At 34.6% G+C, this 24155-nt stretch overlaps 1 protein-coding gene across 2 annotated transcripts in view; it reads right to left on the bottom strand.

The window, feature by feature from the left end:
• Nucleotides 1-24155, bottom strand: part of qin (tudor domain-containing protein qin) — a 207348-nt gene that overhangs the window by 10583 nt on the left and 172610 nt on the right. For both annotated transcript variants that reach the window (XM_089093401.1, XM_089093402.1), the window contains exons 23-28: nucleotides 14570-14781; nucleotides 9930-10081; nucleotides 7805-7951; nucleotides 3814-3924; nucleotides 2304-2495; nucleotides 1019-1387 (exon numbers count right to left, since the gene is read on the bottom strand). In XM_089093401.1, the coding sequence (XP_088949527.1) occupies nucleotides 1019-1387; nucleotides 2304-2495; nucleotides 3814-3924; nucleotides 7805-7951; nucleotides 9930-10081; nucleotides 14570-14781 (1183 nt within the window). The remainder of the gene's footprint in view (nucleotides 1-1018; nucleotides 1388-2303; nucleotides 2496-3813; nucleotides 3925-7804; nucleotides 7952-9929; nucleotides 10082-14569; nucleotides 14782-24155) is intronic.

The raw sequence follows: 24155 nt of genomic DNA, 5'->3' as shown, positions 1-24155 counted from the left end.
ATCTTGGTTTCACATCCGGAACCCTCTAAAAAAAAAAAAAAAAAAAAACAAAAAAAAAAAAAAAAAAAAAAAAATTAACAATAAACTTACCACAAACAAACATATAAAAAGGATTAAAAAAAACATGCAAAAAATAAAACACAAACGCTCCACAAAAACAAGGTGAAAAACGAAAGAAAAATACATCTAAATGAAGTCCAACATAGTGTTTCAATTAATATATCACAATGTACAAGACAGTGCAGAAGTATCAGAAGATAGTAAAAAACAGTAGGCATCATACTCTGTCCTGCCTTGAGCATTGTGGTATACTAACTGTAATACCCATATCTAGTAGAATGAATCTTAAACCATTGAAATATACTATAGCAATATTCAGAATATAGAGATAATAAAATGTAATTTAACATTCAGAAAGAAGGACATATATCCGTTCAGAACGGATAATCTAAATTTTTATTTGAAAATTTCTGGGGTTAGTCTTTAACAGTACCCGGAAGCCTTCTCTCCAAACTTGTCTAGATAGTAATATCTACTTGTACCAGTGAGGTGAAGTCAAATAAAAGATTATAAAATGCTTTACTTTTTTTTTACTATAAAAACATTCTGACGCGTTTTATATTTCTACAGTACAAAAATCAAACATTATTGTCCCTGCATTACTTTTAGCCTGTCTTAGCTTTAAGCTCTTTACTCTCATCAGAAAAACTTTGTTTTTACGAAATTAATTTAAAAAAAGGTATGATAAGACAGTCTTTTCACCCCTACTGTTAACTCTGGGCAACTCAGCTGTCAAATTAGTAAGCCAATCATCCTTTTTCCAATATAGACTAATAATTTTTAGCTTTATCAGACTGTAGAAACTGAGACTGCAATTTAAAAACTATCATTATTTCATTTTAAACAGTAACACGTGTTGCTAAAAGATGTCTCATACTCTCCAACAGCTACTTCTTATATTATCCTAGATCAACAGAAACCTTCATCTTTTATTAAACCATACGAGGGATCAACTTGCCTTTTGAGAAGCAGCTGTCAACTGGTAATTATTGTTGTCAACAGACAATCTTCTTGGCTGAACAAACAAGGTCGTCGGGTTAAACACCGCACTTACAGCCACAGGGAGCAAATATTCCCCAGGGTACTGCCAGCTCCCGTACACAACACTGGGGTCCATCCAGTGAAAATTGTTCCTAATTAATAAATCTTTGTCAGGTTCCATATCAACCTCTTTCCTCAATTTTTCTGAATTGCATAATTCTTCCTCAGAAAGATAATAATCTAAATTACTTTCCACAATAATACTGTCACCAGAATCATCATCTGTGGTGTCACCTCCATAACTCCCTTTGAACTGATGGCATTTAACAGCTTCCGACGAATCGTCCTGAAAACACAACACAGGATATTCGACGTTTCTGCTAGTTAATAATTAAACATGTTAATTAATTTAATCCCAGCTGAACTCAACATAAAACAGAAAAACTAAATTGTCTTTTAACTTTTTTACAGGATTTGTATAAATTAGCGAGATTAGCAAGATTGACAAAACGAAAAATGAAAATGAAAGAATACCGTCTTTAGGATAAGATAACATGTATTTAGAACCGGAATAAGGTAATGAACGCAAAAGTTGGCAAACAATAGGATACACAACAGCACTCCATGAAATCTTTTAACACAAAATTAATTAAAAAAACTTTTGTCACAAAACAAGTTTTCAAAGAAAAGTAGAGTTCCATGAATTCAAAAATGAGCCAAAATAGAGCCAAATAACCTTCCAAGAAAAAAAAATACCCAAAATTCACTATCAATAAGTAAATCAAACTCAAAACCAACAGAAATTACAATAAACAGCTGAGTCAAACTCAAAATGAGCAAAAATTAACATGAGTAGGGCTGATAACCTCCATGCCTTCTCAAAACCAGAACATAATTTACGCTTTACTGGATAAAAACAACAACAACAAAACTAAATGACCGTGGATTATCAGTTTAATTGATATATGCTGAAATTTATTCTTTAAAGTTTCGATAATTTTTTATTTACGAAAGTAAAAAAAAGGGAAAAAATAAAAAAATATTTTGGTTTAAAACGTATTTGAAACGAATTTAAAACGTATTTCCAATTGAATGAGCTGTTTTCGAAGTTTCTACGACAACTCCTTCGATACGAAGTGCCCTGGTCTTAAAAAAAAAAAAAAAAAAAAAAAAAATCACTGTACCCACATTGCTCTTTACTTAGGCCGCGCAGGGCTGCCTACGATATGAACAAGCTTATGCAGAAAGACTGTATATGTTACCTTAAAAAAATAATGATTTTCAAATCCAGCCAACTTAGGAGGCGAAGTTGTCCTTACAGATGATTTCTCTGCATTTGAGGGTCCGGGTTGAAAAAGCGAGTCAGCCGAAGCAGGTGGCGTTTTATATTTTGCCATACCTTTTGACACCAAGAGATCATTGAAATTTTCTCCATTGGAGAGAATGATTGATATCTGGAAAGATATAGAATAAAGAGGAAGGACAAAGGATATACAGCATTTTTTTTCTCATTTTATAAAACCAAGCCTTACTGGGATCTGAAATACCAATAATCATGGCACTGGATGTTGAATGTTTGTTGATATTCCTCACTGTTGAATTTATTCACTAATCTGGGAGTTATTTTTAGTTTAAGAAGTTGAGTAATTTTAATCCAAATACTTTTTCCTTTTTTTTCTTACGAAAGTAATCCGTGCAGTCGTTTGATATTGAAGCGTAAAAGTGTATCTTTAAAGCGTTTTTGAATAAACCTTCACTTTTGATATTAAACCCATTTATTTGTTGCGTTCACTTAGACAACTTTTAAAATACAAATTTTAACCTCCATTTAACGTATCATAATCTTCGTATCATAATCATTCTTTCTGACGCCAGGTGGCTAAAACTTAGGACCCTATATACCACTGATCAGTTTTTTTTTTTTACTTAAGGTTTTTTTTGGTTGTTATTGTAGTATTTACCTTTGAAGAAATGACCAGACAGGGTTTAAGGGATGATGTCACTCGGGAAGTCGCTCCAATCACAAATACAGTACCTGACAGTATATTACACTGACTCTAAAAGTCTAAAACCTACTGCGTTATTGGCGCTTTACTGAAAACTATATGTGTCTTGAACAGCATTTGAAAGCAGAAATAAAATAAAATTGAATATATCATATATAATGGTATTAATTGTTGAAAGATCATCAGTTCAAGATTTTATTTCAAATGTAATTTTTATTTTCATTTTCAATGCTGTAATGACTGAAAAAGAAAATATTTCTAATAAGAAACATTTTCAGTGAAGCGCCAATGACGCAGTAGGCTTTAGACTTTTACAGTTAGGGAAGGGGACAGTATCCAAAAATAGCAAGTATTATTCTTACTGTTCCTAGCTTGATATGCCCCTTACTTGGATACAAATTGTTCCGATTTTTTTAGATCAAACAAATCCGATAATCACGAGATGACATCCCTATCCCCCCCCCCCCCAATTTAAACATACAGACAGGTTTTCCTCTTTCAGCTGGGATTACACAAAAATTTTGGGGAGTGGTCGCGAATAATTGAAACTAATTAGTAAAGTCTTTAAGACCACAAAATCTCTATCCAAAATAAGCACATTTTAATAACCATTTTAAGAGTCCAAATTTTCCTATGTCTCACGCTAAACCTCAAGCAATACGGATTAAAATGATCAAACTCAGCTTTTCTGAAAATACTGTCACCTGTATCTTTCTCTAAAGGTTAACATATAAAATGAATTTGAGAAGCGAAAGCTTAAATGTACCTGTGGTTGTTGATCCTCGTTGCCAAAATTTTCAACACGAATCTTCACCTCTTTGTCAACTATCATCCCATGAATAATATCCAGGTTACCGATCTCCCATTTATCACTTACCTAAATATTCAAACAACTATAATGAAGGCTAAAAATGACAAAACAAAGTTAACATGTTTAGTGCACAAGGAAAAAAATTGACTTGGCCGAAGGAACGTTCTCTAAGCTCAAATAAACAAGCCAATATAATCATCCTTCCCTCTGCAATCCTGCTCGGTTCAATCCAGCCAGCAGTGCATCTTCGGTTTGAATTTTCATCATTCTTTGTCCCACCCTTTACTCAAAGTTTAAATAGAGCTTAACTGAAACCGTTTTAGAGTATAAAACTATAGCCAGTTGAAATTAATTTCTCTATAGGAATTTAAGGGTTTCTCAGCTGGCTGATCGAGAATGTAAGGCAAAGTTTGTAAGGCAAAAATATAATCCCTTCGATAAGTACCTCCAAATGAGCAAATAACCCATTTAAAAACAAATGCTTTATTCACAAGTTTTACAAAAATGGTGAGCATGTTATAAGAAATTGAAATTAAGATTGTGCATGCAAACCAATGGGGCCTCAGACCCAGCCCTCTCCCACATAAGCTGACAAAGATGGCACACATCTTTCAACTTGTAACTATTTAAAGACTATTCCCAGTAAATTTAAATGAACAGATGACAGGCCCAGAGTGCATAGTCATCACGCGGTCTTTGATCATATTGTCTTAACCGGAGGATTAATTTATTTGTGGAATTTTGGGTCTTCAGAACTGGACCAATTTAAGCAGGACTTCGAGGCACAAGCTTCCCCACACATCCCCTCAACTTCGTAAATATAGACATTTTGCAACCTTGTTCAACTCCTCATCATTCACAGATCATTAAGGATTTAGTCTTAGATGATCAACTGACTGTCCCAAATCAAAATCCAGGATGTGTATATTTCAAACAAATTTGATTTCCATCGAAACTAACACTTTCGAGCATGTAAAGTCACTATTTAATAGCTCTTGCTCATCCGTAACCTCCCGGAGAAGGGGCGAGGTTATTCCAAACAGCTCATTTAAAAACAAAGCCTTTTTGGATAAATCTTAGAAGAATGATCGTAACGCTATGCCTTGTGGAATCAGATTTGTCAAGATTTTTTTCGTCTATGTAGTTGCAAGGGCTTTGGAGCCCTGTAATTAGCTTATATACCATATCAAACTTAAACAGACCGAAATTGTCATGAACCAGGAAATGTAACCTAAAATGAAAAGAAATTAAAATGAACAATGGATTAAATAAAAATGAAAAGAAATGCCACAAAGAAGTGTGGGTTGCCGTCCTCCTCAATACCCATAACAGTTGGAATGTTACTCGCACTAATCTGAAAACTAAACGGATTATAAAAATTGAGAGTTTTGTTAGGCCAACTGATCTTTCCACACACGCGAAAGGAATAGATTTGAAAGGAAGAAAACAGCGAGAAAAAAGGTCTCTTATTTTTTTTTCAGCTATCACATCTAGTATACATTTAAAAGTAATGGATTTAAAACGAAAAAAAAAGGAAAAAAAAAGTTCGTAAAAATCAATGTCTAATGGAAATGTAACACAAAACTAATTCTCTTAATACAAATTTTATAAAAAAGAATTGGTCTGTAAAGTCTGCTCAGTTTGAGCAGTATTTTGAATCTTTTTTTCGTTAAGAAAAGAAGTGCAAATCACTCTCTACCATTAAGGGAACTTGGGAAGGGGGAGGAGGGGGTGGGGTGGTAGTGCTGGACATCACACACATATGTGGTACTATTCGTTTAGTTTTGCTTCAATGGCCACTGTATATTTGTTTTCGTTTTAGTTTTGATATCTTCATTCATAGTAAATCCTGCTTGTCTTAAGTAGAATGTCTTATGCAAGCTAATTTGAGCTCGTTTCAATATTTCAAATTTGCCTCTAATTTTTGTGGAAAAGAGTGTTTTCAAGAATTCGTTTCCAGATAGGATTTAGAGGGAAAGTGGAGTTGGAACAGGCATGATAAGGCCCAAATAGCTCAGAGCAGAACTATTTAAAGAAAATTCTTAGCATAGAACTTGGGACCAGACAATTTGGCCCACTCAAGGCTCTGCTAAAAACACATTACATGGTTGGAATAATTTATTCGTGTGTCACAACAAGTTAGAAACTACTTTACTGATGTTACCAAGGTTTATAAAATTGAGGAGCTTCCAGGCGCTCCATTCGACAGGATCCCAGGAGTTTAAAATCCCTGGAACTTCATTCGACAGGAAGCTTCCCAGCGAGCTTCTCTGACATTCGATTTTGAAAAAAGGAAACTTTCCCATCAACTTAAAACGAGAAATTTTCGATAATAGACCCTCTCGACCATTCTTCATTCTTCACCAGTATTTTGAGAAAGGCCACAAGAGCTTGGTTGCAGATACGTCTTTGGTTTACAGTCATATTTGTTGAATCGCTGCTTCTCTACATCCTTTAACGATTTCAAAACCATTTTTCTCACTCCTAGATAAACTTATCAATTATTTTTTTTTGTACCAGTATTCCAAATAATCTATCCTTTTCTACCTCCTCAAACAGTTCGTGGTAACGAACTGTATGTAAGGAGCGATCCGGCTCAATAGTAACCGAAACTCTAAAAAACAGAATTTTGATACCAGTAGATACATCAAAACAATCAGACTTTTATACTGATTTCAAATATACAAGTTTCATCAAGTTTTACACATAGTATTGGTTATTGGGAAGTATACAGACGTTTTCAGGAGGGATTTTTGTCCTGGTGGGGGGGGGGGAAGGGTAGGAGAAGGGATTTAGGTGAGAGAATCTTTCCATAGAGGATGTTTCCTCGGGGGAAGGGACATTTCTATGAAGGGGAGGCCGGATTTCCCAGTATTATTTAAAAAACAATCAGAAATAAATAAAAAAAAACAAGTTTTTCAACTGAAAGTAACGAGCAGCATTAAAACTTAAAACGAACAGAAATTATTACCTACTAGAGGGGATTCGCCCCCTAGTCAATACCTCGCTCTTTGCGCTACAGTTTTCTCAGCACTTTCAAAAGAGCTATCTATTCTAATTAAACGGACTTTGTGATTCAGGGATTTGTGATTGGAACAAAATTCAAACTTTAGCGGAAAGAGCGAGGTATTGGCTAGGGGGCGAAACCCCTCATATACGTAATAATTTCTGTTCGTTTTAAGTTTTAATGTTGCTCCTAACTTTCAGTTGATAAAACTTCTTTTTTCTATTTATTCTTTGATAAGATCCAACATTTACGAGTTTCTTGCTTTGTTCTCATGACTGTCTTACAATGAAGGTCCTGCCAATTGCCTCTAAGTTATACCTGGATTTTCTTTAAAAATGTGATTTTTGAAAATCAGCTATGACCTACTGGTTCTTGTCTGCAACTTCATCACAAGGATCCCTTACAAGGAAGGCTCACAAGGAAGATCCCTCACAAGGAAGGCTGTGAGCAGCAAACAGTCTTCACTGCTGAGGTAAGAGGTTTTTGCAAGCCCAGTCAATCTTCTCATGCTGGTGTAAGATTCTGTTCTCATATTCGATTGGTGGCAGGATTCCGTGTTTTGTATTCAATACTCTAACTTGTGATAAAATGATTAAAAAAGAAAATTATCTAGTAATTGGATAAAAAAAAAATCATTATAAGGGTTACGTACCTGAGATGAAGAACAACAAACGTTTTCCAAACCTTGATCTTAATGAACTGGATTAGAATATTTATGGAATGCTGTTCGTATGAGCAACCTTCAGCAAGCAATACTAAAGAACTGGCTTCATTTAACAATTGGTTGCCATTTGCTTAACAGAGCAAACTCGTTGACATTTCTAAAACGTCTTCTTTAAAAGGAGTAACAACCATTTTGAATGAGACAAATCTTGAATACTTAATCAAGGGGCAATTGATAGCACCGCAAATCTTAACTTAGAAAACAAAAAGACTTACGGGTGCAATGTTATACAAAGAACATGGAGTGCACTGCATTGGTATCTCATCGAGTATAATACCTTCTCGAAGGTCGGACAAAGGCGTTACTTCTTCATTGCCAAAATCAACGAACACAACATAGTAGCCTCTTCCGTCATCAGCTTTCTGTAAAGGCAAGTAAATAAATAAGTTATAATTTTAGAACTGAAAGTGTTTAGAGAAATAAATTATAATTTTGTGAGGATTGCAGTCTGTCCGTAACTCGAAAAAGAAAAGGTTTACTACGAAGAAAAATTTACTAGGCAGATTTTGGAGGAGATTATAGATTTGGAAACTATAGATTTGGAGGAAACTACATATGAAACACGCATGCAAGTGACTTCTGGCCTGGCTCACAGACATCTCCATAGCTTTACAAATCCTTTTCAAAAAATAATAATGTTTTCCTTTAATTTGTCTGTTTATGTCTCGAATTTTCTTGTTTATATTTTTGTTTTTCCGAATTGAGATTTAAATTCCCCTTCTCCCCAGCCTAAAGACGGTGGGAAATTTTATACCAATTAAAAGAGAAAAATAATTAACGTGTGATTTTGTTTTCTATCTACTGAATGTTTGTCCCGCAATTTGTTATATTATAGACCATTCAAATGTCCGCAAACTACTATGGTGGTTTTGTCAAAAACATTTTTCATGGGTTATTCACTGGTCTAATGATTTTTGGAAGATATGTCAAGTAATTCTTCAATAATCCAGTGGCAGCCCTGGATGCACCCCACGATGCCAATAAATTTCAAATTATATAAAACGAAGCTAACGGTAATAATTATTATAGTCATCCATTTGACAGCTGGGAAGGCGCATGTAATATGGTACTTTTTTGGATTTTCTGGCAAAGGAAACTTTGCACATCTATAGTCCCTTTTATATTGCCTTTTTGTTCATTTTCGAGAAAACTCTTCAGAAGGGAGACAACACTAAGAGGTAGAAGGTTAAGGTAACATTATAAAGACTATCAAGGAAGAAACGGTAAAGATGATTCTTGTCAGCAACAACTCATCCGTATGATACCCAAAGACAGGAACAGAAGTGGTGAATCAGAGATAACCAAGTTCTGTTCGATGCGGAAGAAATGGGGAGGTCCAGGCACATCGACGATATTATTTAAAAATCGTTACAGATAACTTGATAATCCCAGCGCGAAGATTTTTGTTGTTCATGACTAAATCTTAAAAAGCTAGCATTCATCCATATGGCTTTCCATTAAACAGATGTTGTTAATCAGCATAGTACTGATACCATTGCGCCCTTGTAGACAACAGCGTCGTTGTATTTAACTGGATACCAAACACTGGCGATTTGATAAACCTAAAAATATGTGAAAAATCTGGATTTTGAGGTAAAAGGGCTTCTTATTCCCTATAATTCAAATAGTTTAAAGTGGACGCCTGCTTATAAAGCTGAAAGCCTTTCTATCTAAAATAAACACTACAATAAAATTTTTAACAAAACTGATTCCTTTCAAGAATAAAGTCAGCAATTTTAAAGCGCTGAGTTTGTAGCGGGTGTTCTAATTACCTTTTTCTAAAAAGCACACGCTTTTCAATAAAGGAGCAATCTAATGAAAATTTTAACTAGAATCAATTTATGTACGAAATAAGTCAAGAACTACTTGAATCGCGTAGATAATTCTAAGGGATCTTTCCTAATTGAGCAACACGATATGGGCACCTCTTAATATTAAAGATTATAGACTGGCGTCCTATACTAATACTGAATGATATATTTACTTTGTCACCTATATATAACCTGACCTTGTATACCAGAATACAATCACATACGGATAGCGTTTCTGTACTTCTTTCTTTTTCTTACTTATCGTCAGGCTTATAGATACTTCTCCATTTTCGCATAAATTTCTGGATGGATAAAAAGGGCTCTAACTCGACAGATGTCGCCCTTAGTGTTTATGTTACTTAAAACACCAGAGTTACAACAGCTTACCGTCAAAGGGGACGGTAAGCTTCTGGTGCGCTTCATTAAGAGTAGAATTACAACAAATCTTCTCAATTTGCTTAGATTTATTAATTTTATTAATTAAATGACCTTATACATAACCACAATAGATAATAAAGCGATTTATTACCCCAGTAATTTGAGCTCTGTACCACTTGCTGTCAAGACTATAACGAGCAAAGCAGGGAGCACCAGTTCGAAATTCCTTATTTATTACCTCTTCTTCAGTACCACGTTGAGCAAGCGAAATGAGACGGATTAGCATTTCCAATTTTTCATCCGCTGGAATACGAAGAATTTATAAATAAAATAATTATAGAAAGAGACCTAATTATTCACAGGGTCTCAAAAACCCCACACCTGATTATTACTGCCAATAACTAACAGCTATAAACTTTCACCACAACCACATTTGTTTTTTCTAATACCACCCCTTCCCCTCTCTCTCCCATAAAAATTGCGTAAATGGCAAATTTGAACTGAGTTGATATGTATCAGAATATATTCTAAACGAGCGCGAAACAAAACTCAAATCATCTCCTATCCAGACACTCACTACAAAAGTTGTTATAAGTGTCACTTAACTCTTAACATTGTTCTAATGAACTTTAGATCCTACTATGGCAGTTGCTAAATTTGTGGAGAAACTTAGTGGCAAGATTTCAAAACATGCCTGGGACCAACTTCTTCTACAGTATTTAAGTTGTCATGAATGTATAGTTCTCTTTTGCTTATTTTTTTTAGTGCTCCGTCATTTTCTTTTTGCACGAAGACGGGTTTTCAGTAAATAATAATTATGTTTTAAGTGTAATAATTTTAATTTGCCTATTTGTTCAGAATAATAGGCAGCGCAATAGCGCTGCCTAAGTAAACAACGAAGTTAGAACAAAGTATTATTATTATTTTTTTTTTTTTTTTGGTTTTAGACCAGGGCACTTCGCATCGAAGAATTTGTCGTAGAAACTTCTAAAAGGGCTCATTCGATTGGAAATTGGAAGGGCTTGTACGCTTTTTAATAGCCAAAAGTGATTGCCAGGCAACTAACACCCCTTACACGGCCACCATATCCCCCAGCACATCCAATCAAAATTTTGAGATTGCCATTTTGTTCAACGTAGTTGAAAGTTTTGGAAATTATGTCTTTGAGGAAGACACTCCCCCCAGCCCTCAGAGCAAGGGTTGTAAGCTATGCCCTGGTGTCATAAAAGGTTTTTTTTTATAGAAAGAGTTGTCGTAGAAACTGCAAAAAGGGCTCACTCGATAGGAAATTCAAAGGGCTAGTGCCCTTTTTAATAGTCAAAACTGATTGGAGGGCAACTAACACCCCTCTCACGCCCACCATTTCCCCAAGCATATCCAACCGAAATTTTGAGATAGCCATTTTTTTCAACGTAGTTGTAGTTGAAAGTTCTGGAAATTAGGTCTTTGAAGATGACAACTCCTCCCCCTCCCCCCACAGCCCTCAAGGCACGGGTTGTAAGTTATGCCCTGGGGGCATATAAGGTTTTTTATAGAAAGCGATGTCAAAAAAATTTCAAAAAGGGCTTATTCGATTGGAAATTGAAAGGGCTAGTGCTCTTTTTGATAGTTGAAAGTGATTGGAGGGCGACTAGCCCCCCCAATCATGCCCACCATTTCTCCAAACATATGCAATCAAGATTTTGAAATAGCCATTCAATTCAATGTAGTTGAAAGTTTTGGAAATTAGGTCTTTGAGGATGATAACCCCTCAGAGCCCTGAGGGCAAGGGTTGTAAGTTATACCCTGGGGGCATATAAGGTTTTATAGAAAGTGTTGTCAAAGAAAACTTGAAAAAAAACTCATTTGATTGGAAATTCAAAGGGCTATTACCCTTTTTAATAGTCAAAAGTGAGAACAACCAAACCCCTCTCACGCCCACGATTTACCCAAACACACCCAATCAAAATCTCGAGATAGCATTTTGTTCAACGTAGTTGAAAGTTCTGGAAATTTTATCTTTGAGAATGACAGGCCCCTCAGGGCAAGGGTTGTAAGTTATACCCTGGGGGCATATAAGGTTTTTTATAGATAGCGTTGTCATAGAAACTTCAAAAAGGGCTCATTCAAAAGGAATTGAAAGGGCTGGTGCCCTTTTTAATAGTCGAAAGTAATTGGAGGGCAACTAACCCCTTTCTCACACCCAACATTTCCTCAAACACATCCGATCAAAATTTTGAGATAGCCATTTAGTTCAACGTAGTTGAAAGTTCTGGATATTAGGTCTTTGAGGATGACAACCCCCCACAGACCTCAAGGTAAGGGTTGTATGTTATGCCCTGGGGGCATATAAGGTTTTTATAGAAAGGGTTGTCGTAGAAACTTCAAATAGTGCTCATTCGATTGGAAATTGAAAAGGCTAGCGCCATTTTTAATAGTAGAAAGTGATTGGAGGGCAACTAACCCCCCTCTTACGCCCACCATTTCCCCAAACACATCCAATCCAAATTTTGAGATAGCCATTTTGTTCAACATAGTTTAAAGTTCTGGAAATTAGATCTTTGAGGATGACAACCCTCCCCATAACCCTCAGGGCAAGGTTTGTAAGTTATGCCCTGGGGGCATACAAGGTTTTTATAGAAAGTGTTGTCATAAAAACTTCAAAAAAGGCTCATTCGATTGGATATTGAAAGGGCTAGTGCCCTTTTAAAAAATCAACAAAGGATGGCGTTATCTAAAACAAATGCGGTAATTACTTAAGTAATTTAATTGTTGGGGTTAAGAATTTGGTTTAGCATTTAATAAGCAGCGGTTTTAGGCCTTTTAAGCAGGGGCGGGGAGGTAAACCACAATATCGTAAAAATATAGAATATAAGTACTACCCCCTCCTACCAAGGCCTAGAACTGACAATGTGTTTGATTAGAAACAATGAGGGTGATAACCATGGCGTAAAATAAAACAAAATCTGTGTGTTCCTAGATTCAATTCCTTTATTTGTCTTGCTTTCTCCTTGCCGACCGAATTTTACATGTGGAGGTGTTCTGGGGATATTGTCCGGGGATATTTTCAGATGGGTTAGAGTTATCTGGAAGATTTTTCCGTGGGAGGGGGGATTATCCGTGGGAAAAATTCCTCATGGTGAAAGTGTGTCACAAGACTCCTCATAGTGACAATTGCCATAAAACAACTATGGGCTTACTTCTGGTGTTACGGATCAATACGGACTGATTTTTGAAATATTGTCGTTTTTTAATTATCTCCCTTTATCCCTTTCTCACGCCCTGTAAGTTTCGAGCCAAAAAGAGGAGAATTTAAGGTTTTCAGAACTTCACGTGTCCCCAAATTAATGTTAACCAATTTTTTTTACAATACTTTCTTTATCTTTATATGCTGATTAAAAGGAGCCTCCATTGGTCCTGTATACATGCCCTCTAAGTTGAAGGCAGCTAGAAAAGTAATTTGTAGTTTACTGAAAAAAATTCTTTTAAATGTTTTCAGGTTTATAACTTTAGGAAATAAAAGATTAATTAAGACTTTAAGGAATAAATACCAGCATATGCATATTAAACTGACAATGCACTTTTTTTTCAGTTAATTCATTTGAATTTTTTTCAGTAAAGTACTAATTATATCTGGCTTTTAGAAAGCATAGGGTTTTAGAACCCTGTTTATATTAATTTCTGCTCGTTTTGAGTTTGACTCTGTTATTTATTTTAATTTCTGCTTGTTTTTGGTTTCATTTATTTATTGTTACTGATTTGTGGTATTTGCATACTTGGTAGATTATTTGATTCCATTTTTGTTCATTTTTGGTTTAATGGAGTTCTTTACTTTTTTTGAAAAACTTATTTTGCGGAAAAGGTTTTTTTTAATTAATTACTTTTGGAAAGGTCTCCTCAGCCCGGTACAGTATGTTTCAAGAAAACATGGTAAGTGATGGGGTTTTACGAAACACTAAAGGATATTAAATAAAAAAACATGAACTTAAAGTCACAAAGAATAAGGGATCATTCAAATGTTTATGAAAAGAAATAATGAAGGAAAGGATTCCTTTGAGATCGAGAACGATTGTCAAATGAAGTCCCTTCAATTTGTATCTTGAATTTTGACATAAGATTTAATCCTTTGAAATTGAAAACCATATATATGAGATAAGATACGACATAAATTTTATTTATGACTAATGCCCATCTTTAAAAAATAAATGGTTTTATTCTAATCCAAATGTTCTAAGGGGTCATTTCAACTCCAGAATCTTCATGTTTAGATTTATGAGAAAAAGAACTGGATTTTCTAAAATGTGCATAGCACACTTGGGACTTGATTTTAGACTCTTTTGCCTTGAACTCAAAAGCATTATAAAAAAAAATATTGAAAAAAAATATATAAGCAATCCGAATGAACCGAGGGCATTAAAGTGGTATACCAAATGTATCCTTATTTCAATGTACTGTATATACATGACCCATTTTGACACCCCAAATTCCTAATAGCACACATGCCATCAAAACTAAACAAAGTTCGATATATGTTTCATGGTTAAATAAACTACAAAACAGTTATCGGCAATACTTTAGGGTAATTTAAAAAAATAATGACCATATTGCCAATTTTCTCATTACTGAAGATATAATGCTACAGGTTCGTTTCAGTGCTAAGAAACCCCAGGCCAGAACCAAGATAGATGTTGGTAAAGAATGGGATCTCCCCCTGATAACACTTATTCTCCATTACAACCAGCATAAGACTCTTACTCTGGTAAAAGATACATCTTTATGCTTAGCAAGACAATATTTCAACCTTTAACTTACCAGCTTCAACATCTTGAATAGAAACCTCACAGTTCATATTAACCCAAGTCGCCCTTCCTGCGAATTCCTTGTTTTTAAAAGGCAAAGGTGGTTGCCAATTAGCATTGGGTGGCTTTTCTAGGGCCAGGAAGGCGGGAACTTCCTGCTGACTTGCTGTCTCTGGTACCTCCGGAGTGTTTACTTCCTTATCCAAAAGTTGCTCACTTTCACTACTGTAAAGAAGCACTATATATATTAGAGAACTGATTAAGAAGGACAATATATGTGCATTGGAACTGAAATTTTCATAATAAAATATTTGTTTTATTTTGCAAACTCTGGCTGACAGTTGGGGCTAATACTACCCCACAATTTCAGTTGAAAATTATTGCTGGTAAAGATAAAGGAGTTTAATTTGGTCAAACACGATAATTTTCCAATTAATCAATTTTAAAGAGAAAATATTGGCTTTATGTGGGCCTAAGTATAATACGACGGATTTGTTTTTTTTAACAAGTTACAAACCATGCACATAATTGTTGAATAATACGCTGTGATCATCCAAATGAGCTTCTACGATACAGGTGTTGAGCTTAATCAGCTCACTTATTACTCATCCATTCCGTTAAAGTAAAAATGCATAGCAACTGCAAATACAAGGTGTCCCAAAACAGTTGCCTTATTTAAGAGTCACATACACATCCACTTTATGTTGGACAATTATAAGATCCTAGCTTCGGCTCATTATTGAGCAGAAATCTGGAGGTGACCAAACTTCCAATGGGTCAAGTTTATAAGCACCTTTTTGTCTTGCTGCACAGAATAATCGCTTGAAATGTGACCTAGGGTTGCATCTGTGAAGCTGCATGAGATATCACAAATAAAGAATTCCTAGTTTAGGAACGCCTACTATCGGGTCGCTGTTTATTTAAGGTCACAATATAACGAGCAAATAAAGCAAGGCTAGTGGAAGGCCCCGAATGTAAAGCATTAAAAAAAAGTAAGTCTTTTTACTTATGGAATGAAAGTTATGGGCCAAATTTGTTTTTTCGAAGCATTTTTTTCCAGAATTACGTGAACCTTTAGAAACCATAAAACCTAACTATGGTTAATTAAAGTCAATGATTTTCAAATGTTGAGCATAATAAAAAGTGAACTTCAAGGACATTATTGTTCATACACAATTAGCCACTTAACATATTAAAATTTGGATCCAGCTTTGCGAGAACTATCTATCAATACGGACCAGGAAATCAAAGTAAGGTACGGACTTTTTCGTTCCGGTACGAATGATTGGGGGAAATGTGCAATCTATATAAGTGATAAACGTATCTAATCAGAATTAGTCAGAATTATAGACACGATAACCTCAACGTTAAAAGAAAAGCCTACACTACTACCACTAACGATAATTCAACGCAGCACCAAGCAATCTAGGCCATGACAGTTAGGTACTCAACCCCCCCCCCCCCCGTCCTAATCTCTTTAAAGCTTTACTCTCTCTCTCACGGATTCTATATTTTCTTAAAGTAGATTCTCATGACCTCTTTCCACCCTATCCAGAGGAAGCCTTTTTTTTTTTTTACCCCAGATGAACTGGGGCATAATAACTAATACACTAGGGAGCAAAGTTCTGAATCTGGTATCTAGTTTGTTATACGGGTTTGTAGTCCGTTGTTAGTTAGAGATGAGGTCATTAGATTCAGCAGAATTGTGTTTTTTCCAACAAGCTAATTATGTTTTTATTAGTAAATATGCTTTTATTGTTTTCTTCTTGTCTTCGTAACATTTTTTTTTCATTGGGCCGTGTATTATTTCGCACCTTGCAACTAGCGCCAAAATGATTTTAATTTTTTTTTTCTCAGAAATTCTGCAGTTCTTTGGACAGCAGTTGTAGCGTCACATAACAAAGAATGTTGACAAATCGAGATAGCTGATCAATTTGTCCTGACGCTGAGATGAGTCAAGAGCCTTTGTCGGTTGCCGTGTTCTTTCTGTATAATTATTGCTGAAGAAAACCTTCAAATCCAAGAATACTCAGGCATTCCGGATTCGAGGCCATTGCCAGTTTTTTTTCTTTTCTTACAATTGTTTTGTTTGCTTACATTTTTATGTTATGAGACAAAAAAAGTTATCCTTGGTTAGTGGTCTTGTAACAAATATAATTAAGCTGTCCATTTTTATGTTCGTTACTTTTTTTTGTATTCAATTACACTTCCGACATTCCGACAACTCAGACATTCCGGATTCGAGGCCATTGCCAGTTTTTTTCTTTTCTTACAATTGTTTTGTTTGCTTACATTTTTATGTTATGAGACAAAAAAAGTTATCCTTGGTTAGTGGTCTTGTAACAAATATAATTAAGCTGTCCATTTTTATGTTCGTTACTTTTTTTTGTATTCAATTACACTTACATGTTATTCTCGCTGTTTTATTTAGGCAAATATTCTTTTTTTTTCATTTCGTTTGTTTTGTTTCATTTATTACTCCGTCTTTTTGTAGACAGATGTTTATATAGACGGGTTTTCAGGTAAATTAAATAGTGTTTTTGACCTCTTGATTTGAATTTGGTTTCCACCTATAGTGCGTTCTCCAACACTGGATCCTTGGAAAAGAGATACGTAATATTTGACTTAGTTTAGAATGTCAATCACGTAATATTAGTTCCTATGTAAACTGTCTGAGTCAAGTGTAAAAATTGAAGAACCAAACTTATCATCACATAAAAGGACAATGTTGAAATTCACTTACCAGGAAAAGGACTGCTCAATCATGGATTTGGATGTTTTCCAAGGAAAGGAGGGGGATAAGAAGTTTTTTTTTAAAACAAAGGAATTACATAAGAGTTAGATGGCTTGGATATGTCTTACCCATGTTTCAACTAAAATTGCTCGAGATTTTCTTCCTAAATCGAAAACTTAAAACAAAAAGAAGGGTAGAAAAAGATTTAATCAGAAATATATTGATAAATAGCAAATTCCGACAAGGCTAAGTCAAGTTATGACTATATGAGTTAATAATTATTTCTAAAAACACTTTTCCCGCAGTTTTGAAATAGAAAGCCAAATATCCGCTAAAAGAGAAAGTATATAGAGGAAATTAGCTTCAGAAACAATTACTGATAACTAAATAGGAAATGAGATTAGCAGCAACAACACCGTAATCAAATTCTATTAAAGTAGATGACATAAATATGCTTTCTTTTTCACTGTCTTATTTTCGTCATAGAAAGTTATTTTCATATTTCGTTGCAACACTGTCGTTAAGCTTTGGTTTTCATTAATATAATCAAATAACTTTAACGAAAAGAATAGTTCTTATTGGTTATGAGTTTTGCATGTTGTTATGTCACACCTTTCTAATCAAGTAGTAAGTGAAGTTTTGGCTTTATTTATACTGGTACCCCTAGTTAAAGTTTGACAGGACAGCGTGTCTAATTCATGCATACTACCCCCCTAAAACAAGACATCTCACGGGTTTCATCTTTCATAAAATTAAAAAAGCTTATTGCATAAAATATTATTTTTATTTGGTTACTTTTGATATTTATTTGGTAAAATAAGAGACATTGCTAAGGATGAATAAATGAGACTTAAAAAGCTGAAGAAAACCGCTTCTGATTCTTCAGCTATATGCCTGGTTTTGGAATAATACCACTAAGGGCTTCCAAAACTCTGTGGACTGTAATTGGATTCATTTCCAAGCTATACAATTTCGGAGACGCAAATCCCGACCCCGGGCAGAAAAGAACTAATTCTAAGCTGTGAAATGACTCGGTGGGCACGAGAAATGTTTTCAAGTTACATCTCATTTTAACTCGAATCGCCCAAAATCTCGAAATGTGTTAAAAAAAAAAAAAAAAATGGGTCAGTGCTTCTGACCCCCCATACCAACGCTGCATTTTAACAGAAAGGTGGGCAGGTTGAGCCTTGTTTTGACTGGAATCATGGAAAAAATTCTAATGTGCATCACTGAAACCCTTTAGCCATCCATGCCGCTTCACATTCTCCCCTCCCGCATAAGATTTCTAACAGTTAGACAAACACATAGCACCTGATTTGAACCGAAATCACGCAAAAATTTTCAGTCTGTAAGAATGGAGATCCAAAGTGAGCCAATGACATCAGTAGCGTACATAACCACTCTAAACAAAGTCAAATTTTAGCTATAAGGTAGGCAGTTGTACTATTTGCAATTCGATTCTTTTCAATTTTGAAGCAATATAGCAAGCAATTTCAAACTTCTATCAATATAGTATTCTTCCGATTTTCTGCCGAATGGTACCCCACATCATAGTAGTTGAACCGACTCATTTTAGCTTTACAAAAGGGGTCCAATTTCAAACTTCTTAGCATTTGAAGGTTAAATTCTTCAGATTCGGAAATTTCTTGTGTTTGGAGATCCTCTTGATCCAGGATGCATAACTTGTAAGTTTAAAACTAACAAAGAAGAAATTTTGTTCATGTCCAACCCTTTGGCAAAATGTTTTGTATTGAAATCGGATTGGCCCAGGTTACATGCTTAGCCGATCAGGCATTAAAGAAGAATAAAATACAATAGCACCCATTTAGCAAAAATGAACTGTGCTTTGGAGTCCGTTTGTTATAGGATACATACCCTGCAAATTTCAGACATATAATTTAGGTTTCATTAACAAATAATTTGAGGTCCCTTTGGTCAAGAGTACATACCATGTAAGTTTCAAGATGACCGATGGAAAGGAAAAATCCGATAAAAACACCTTTTGGCCTGGGTCAGAAAGACCAGAGTGGGTTTCACGATCTCAAAGCTATTTGGAATCCGACAGCTTCTTTTGGTCTCGACTAATTGAAAATATTCCAAACCCAGTGACTCCTTAAGGTCTAGTGATGTCGAAAATCTTCCGAGTCAATAAGTCTTTTTCATCTGAGCTGACTAAAAATACCCCAAGTCTGGTAATTCTTTTTGCTCTGAGCTAACTGAGAATATTCCGAATGTTGTTAATCCTTTTGTCTAGGCTGATCTAATATTCCAAGTCTGGTTGGCTGATTAGGTTGATCTGGTTAGGCTGATCTAATATTTCTCGTCGAAAGTACTCCAAGTCCAGCAGCCTTTTTTCTTTCTTTCTTTTTTGTCTGGTCAGATCAAAAATATTCTAAGCACGTTAAGTCCTCTAGGTCTAGGCTAATTCAATCTTCCAAGTATGGTAAATTCATTTAATCTAGACCCGTCTAGGATACTTCAAGATCAGTAGCTCCTTCTTGTCACGAAGGATCGAAAATATTTAAAGTCTTGTAACACCTTTTTGTTTAGACTGTGTGTTTTCTATTCTGTAAGTTTCAAGCCAACAGAATAGCAAAAACTTGTTCATGCATTTACACCCCTTTAGCCACATTACTGCCTTCAGAATAATATCCCCCCCCCCCCAAAAAAAACAGACTTAATTCCTTTGATCAACCACCTTGGCTGGAAAGCTCAGAGAGGGTTCTCGCACTGCCAAAGGTTAATCCATGGACGATTTTAGTTCCTGCGAGGTTGACCATGTCCATATTTTCTAATAATATGTATATTGGAGAAACATTTGATTCGAATAGCTTAGGACCCCTGTCCTTGGGCTACAGATGCGATGTCATTCCCAGAGTCATTAGGAATTTATGGGGCAGATGTGCACTCAAGGTTTAGGGAGTCATGGGCCCAATTTATACCTACACCTTTAAAAATAAATGTTTAAATTTCTCGTAAGATCCCAGTTTTCATAAGGTGTGACATGCCGAGCTGTTGCACTAATTAATTTTAAAAAGCGTTCTTTAGAAACAGTTTTTCACAAAAAAGTAAAGAGTGATATCAGAACTTAAAAGAAGCAGAAATTACTCTGATGAACTAACCGTAAAAAGAGAAGAAGAAAATACAATAAATAAATGAACAATGAAGCCAGAAACAAGAGTTAAGCAATCACCCCCTCAAAGTTACAAAAGGATAGTGTTATTTGAGCTTTACTGAAAACAAGTATATGGTAAGCGGTTTTTCTTTTTTTCTATTATATCGTTGAATAAAAAAAAAGCTCCAACTCCAAGGAGTTCTTTCTTTTATCGTATATTATTGTATTTTAAATAATCATTCAGGTTCTATTATGTCTGATATTCGATAAATTTCCATCAATGCTTAAATGCTTAAATTAAGTACATTCCCTGAACAAACATAGAGAAACAATCAACATATCATTATGATTCCTCAATTCAAAATATTGCTTCAGTAATTTGTCCAGATTGCTTCAAAAATTACCAATGTTTGCTTAAAAGTATTATTTAGACGTCAATTTTCTATATTTTCGCATAAAATCGAATGAAAACAAAAGGTATTGACAGATAAAGCGTCCATAAAACTAGAGCGTCCATAAAAATAGCAGAACTAAATAGGAAACAAGACTAAATGTTCTAAGAAATTGATTTTATCTTTTCTTTAAACCTAATTAGCATTGTGATGCTGTCGTTGACATTACAAAAAACTAAACACACATTGTGCGATTAAAACTTACTTTCTATGAAGCGAGAATGTCAATCTAATCCTTAGAGGGTTTTAGGAGGTGATAGCCCCACTCTTATTTGAGATACTTCTTCGTTTTAGGGTTCGTTTATTCATTCATAGTAATTTCTGCTCGTTTTAAGTTTGACTTGATATTATCAATGTCTTGATTTTTGCTCCTTTTAGGTTTTGATATGGCGCTATACTTTCCTGTGAAAAACTATTTTCTTTTTTGAACAATGGTCAAGATTTTTTTTTTTTTCGTTTTTAATTCACATAGTTATATTGTGAGCTAAGGAATATTTACGAAGTTCAAATAAAATGTTAAATTACAATTTAATTTTCAGGCAAATTTGATCATTCAGTCAAAATAATCGATCAGCCTCATTTGTGTGCGAAAGCTATGTAATACTTTTTCTACTATAAATTTGGGATGAACGGAAAAGAAGACTTTCACAATTGAAAATTTGCATAATCTTTGTTCTTCTATGGTGGTAATAATTTATACTATACGAATGGTTTCGCAACATTTATTTTTTATTCTTTAACCAGTACTTTTTTTTATATTTTTAAGTATTTTTTAAGCAGTTTAGTTTTTTCTTTCCGTGTACATTTACTATGTAACCAATATGTTAGTTTATTCGTAGCCAATGCTTGGTAATAATTGCTTGGTACACTCTTACATGACCTTTATTGTATTTAATAAACCAGCTATCTTTGGGTTCATTTTTGGGCGTCACAAATTGACCTAGCCTCCTTTAAAAAATGTCTGTTTTCATTGTAGTTTCCTTAGTCCAGTCAAAATTTCATATAGGTTTCAAGTCGATCAGAGACGGAGAAAATGTGGTCCCGTGGCAGACACTAGAAATAGATGCAGCCAAATGTAGTGCCATCTTTTTTCTGCATAGGGGTCCGCTAGGGCCAGGGTCTTTTGGATGAAATTTTCAAGCCGATCTGTCACGTCAATTATTTTGGCGTCACATATTTTTTGATCTTTTAGTCTGGGAAGTCCTGAAACATTCCAAGTCCAGCAAATCCACTTAGTCTGGGCTGATCAGATAGGTCAGTCAATGAAAAAAAGGGGGGAAAAAGGAGATATTGGTTCGTTATCGGACAAACCAAATTTTTCCTTGATTTTACTCTTGACTAAGGAACTTGGATACTTCAAGCTGTTCAAAGAAAAAAGGTGTTTAACCATTTTCGTCAAATTTAAAACTGCAATTCTTCATTCTTTTTAAACGCTCGAGTTTCGTTATGTGCGTCAAAAAGCCCAACTTTACACTGGAACATCCACACAAAGGTACTCAAAACTCATTTAAGTTGCAGTAACTCCGTTTAAATAATTCCATTTTCATGAAACTTTAGGCTAACCCCACTGAAATTCATTTTTTATGTTTTTATGACTAATGGTTATCTTTTTGTAAGTACTAGGTGTCATTTGAGGTCTTGCAATAGATATTAGACCAATATTTGAGGTTTACCTTCAGAGTAATTTTTTTTTTATGGCTAATAAATAGGAGAAAACGTAGGAAACTGAAAGTGATTTACAAGTAGCGAAAAAATTCAACTAACTATAAATCGCCATATTTTCCTGTGTCTTCAATCTGTTATGCTCGGACAGTATGGTCTCAGAAGTTAATTATAAGCTACAAATATTTTTTTCTTTTGCGGTATAGTCAGTTGGCCTTACTTTAGTATAAAGTATAACAGCAGTAGTCCATTTTTTTAAAGAAATAATTATTCCAAAAGTAATTGGTCCTGTAAATTTTATTTGGGTTTCAACTCGAATTCACTATAGTGACTGCGGTCACAGTGCATACCATTCCTTTTTCCTCAAGTACAAAAATTTAAATTTCCCAATCTTGGAAAAAATTGGAATGGGAGCAATTTTCCAATTTAGTTTATCCCAAATACGCAACTTGTATAAGGGAAAAGGTAAGAGGCAGGCCTATCGAGTACAAAAGACGGGGATTTTGGCTATAACTTGGTTACACCAACACTAATGATCGGATTTTTATCGTTGATGAAGAAGCATTACATTTTTGAATCCAGCGTGGTTTCCTAGCGTAAGTTGAAAGATTCTAGCCAAGAGATTTTTTGGGGGAAAATGATCTGATTGGCTAATTTCAACTTGATCAGCTAACACACTGTTTAGTTAAATTACAGAAGGAAAAATTGTGCATTTGGATTCCCATTGTGAACTAACTACTATATCAATAATACTCTAACTTCATCCTTATCAGCAAAACTCTAATTAGTTTTTATGGCTGCTTTCATTTTCATTCAAGTTCTATCAGCATTGTCTAATGACTCTAAATTTAGCATTTTTTCACTATTTTTTGTTTGCATGGTTCTTTTTCTCAGAAATTACTTTTCACATTACAGTCTAGGTTGCTCTCAAAAGCAGTCTACGAAACTTTCAAATTGCTCGTTTTTATTCCCTAGTCTAGATTAATGGTCTGGACTAGGAAGTGTTGGAAGTGAAAACACACTTCCAAATTATTCATGCATCCAATAAGTTCATTAGAATATTCGTCACAAAGCTGAGCGTAAAGAGCTATGTTATTATTCTACTTATAAAATTGGTTTTTTATACAGGGATAAACGCTTTGATTATTTTTTTTATTTTATTCTGTAATTAAATTTTTATATTGAGATTTTAATGTTTTTCTTAGTTAATTATTCTTTATGTTTACTCTTTTTAACCAATGTTTCTCCTCTTCATAAAAATTTCGCTACCAAATCTTATGTCTGATGAATTCTTTCCTTTGTCCTATTTCCTTTTCCTAGTTTTGTTCATTTTAGCTTCCCTTGTTGTTTTTGAAGTTGTAATATTTTTCAGAAACATAGTTTTTTGTTTGACACCAGAAACAAATGACAACTTCTCGCCCAGTAAATATTAGGTTAGCATACTTTCGAAAACATACTCTCTCTGAATTCAAATGAAAATGAAGTTTTCAACACTTTTCTGATTTCTTTCTTTTTTTTTCTATTTTTTTGTCGTAGAGATGCTTACTAAAAATTTACAAATGTTCGCGAGGGACAAGGGTAGTTTACGTAGATCGATTTTTTACACTCTACTAACTTTTTTCAGGAACATTTCCCG

This window comes from Artemia sp. Qi Xiang Cuo, chromosome 8 (assembly GCF_049724085.1).
Source record: "Artemia sp. Qi Xiang Cuo chromosome 8, ASM4972408v1, whole genome shotgun sequence".
NCBI lineage: Eukaryota > Metazoa > Arthropoda > Branchiopoda > Anostraca > Artemiidae > Artemia > Artemia sp. Qi Xiang Cuo.
The sequence above is the reverse complement of the archived record's forward strand: the minus strand, read 5'-3'. Positions and strand labels throughout refer to the sequence as shown.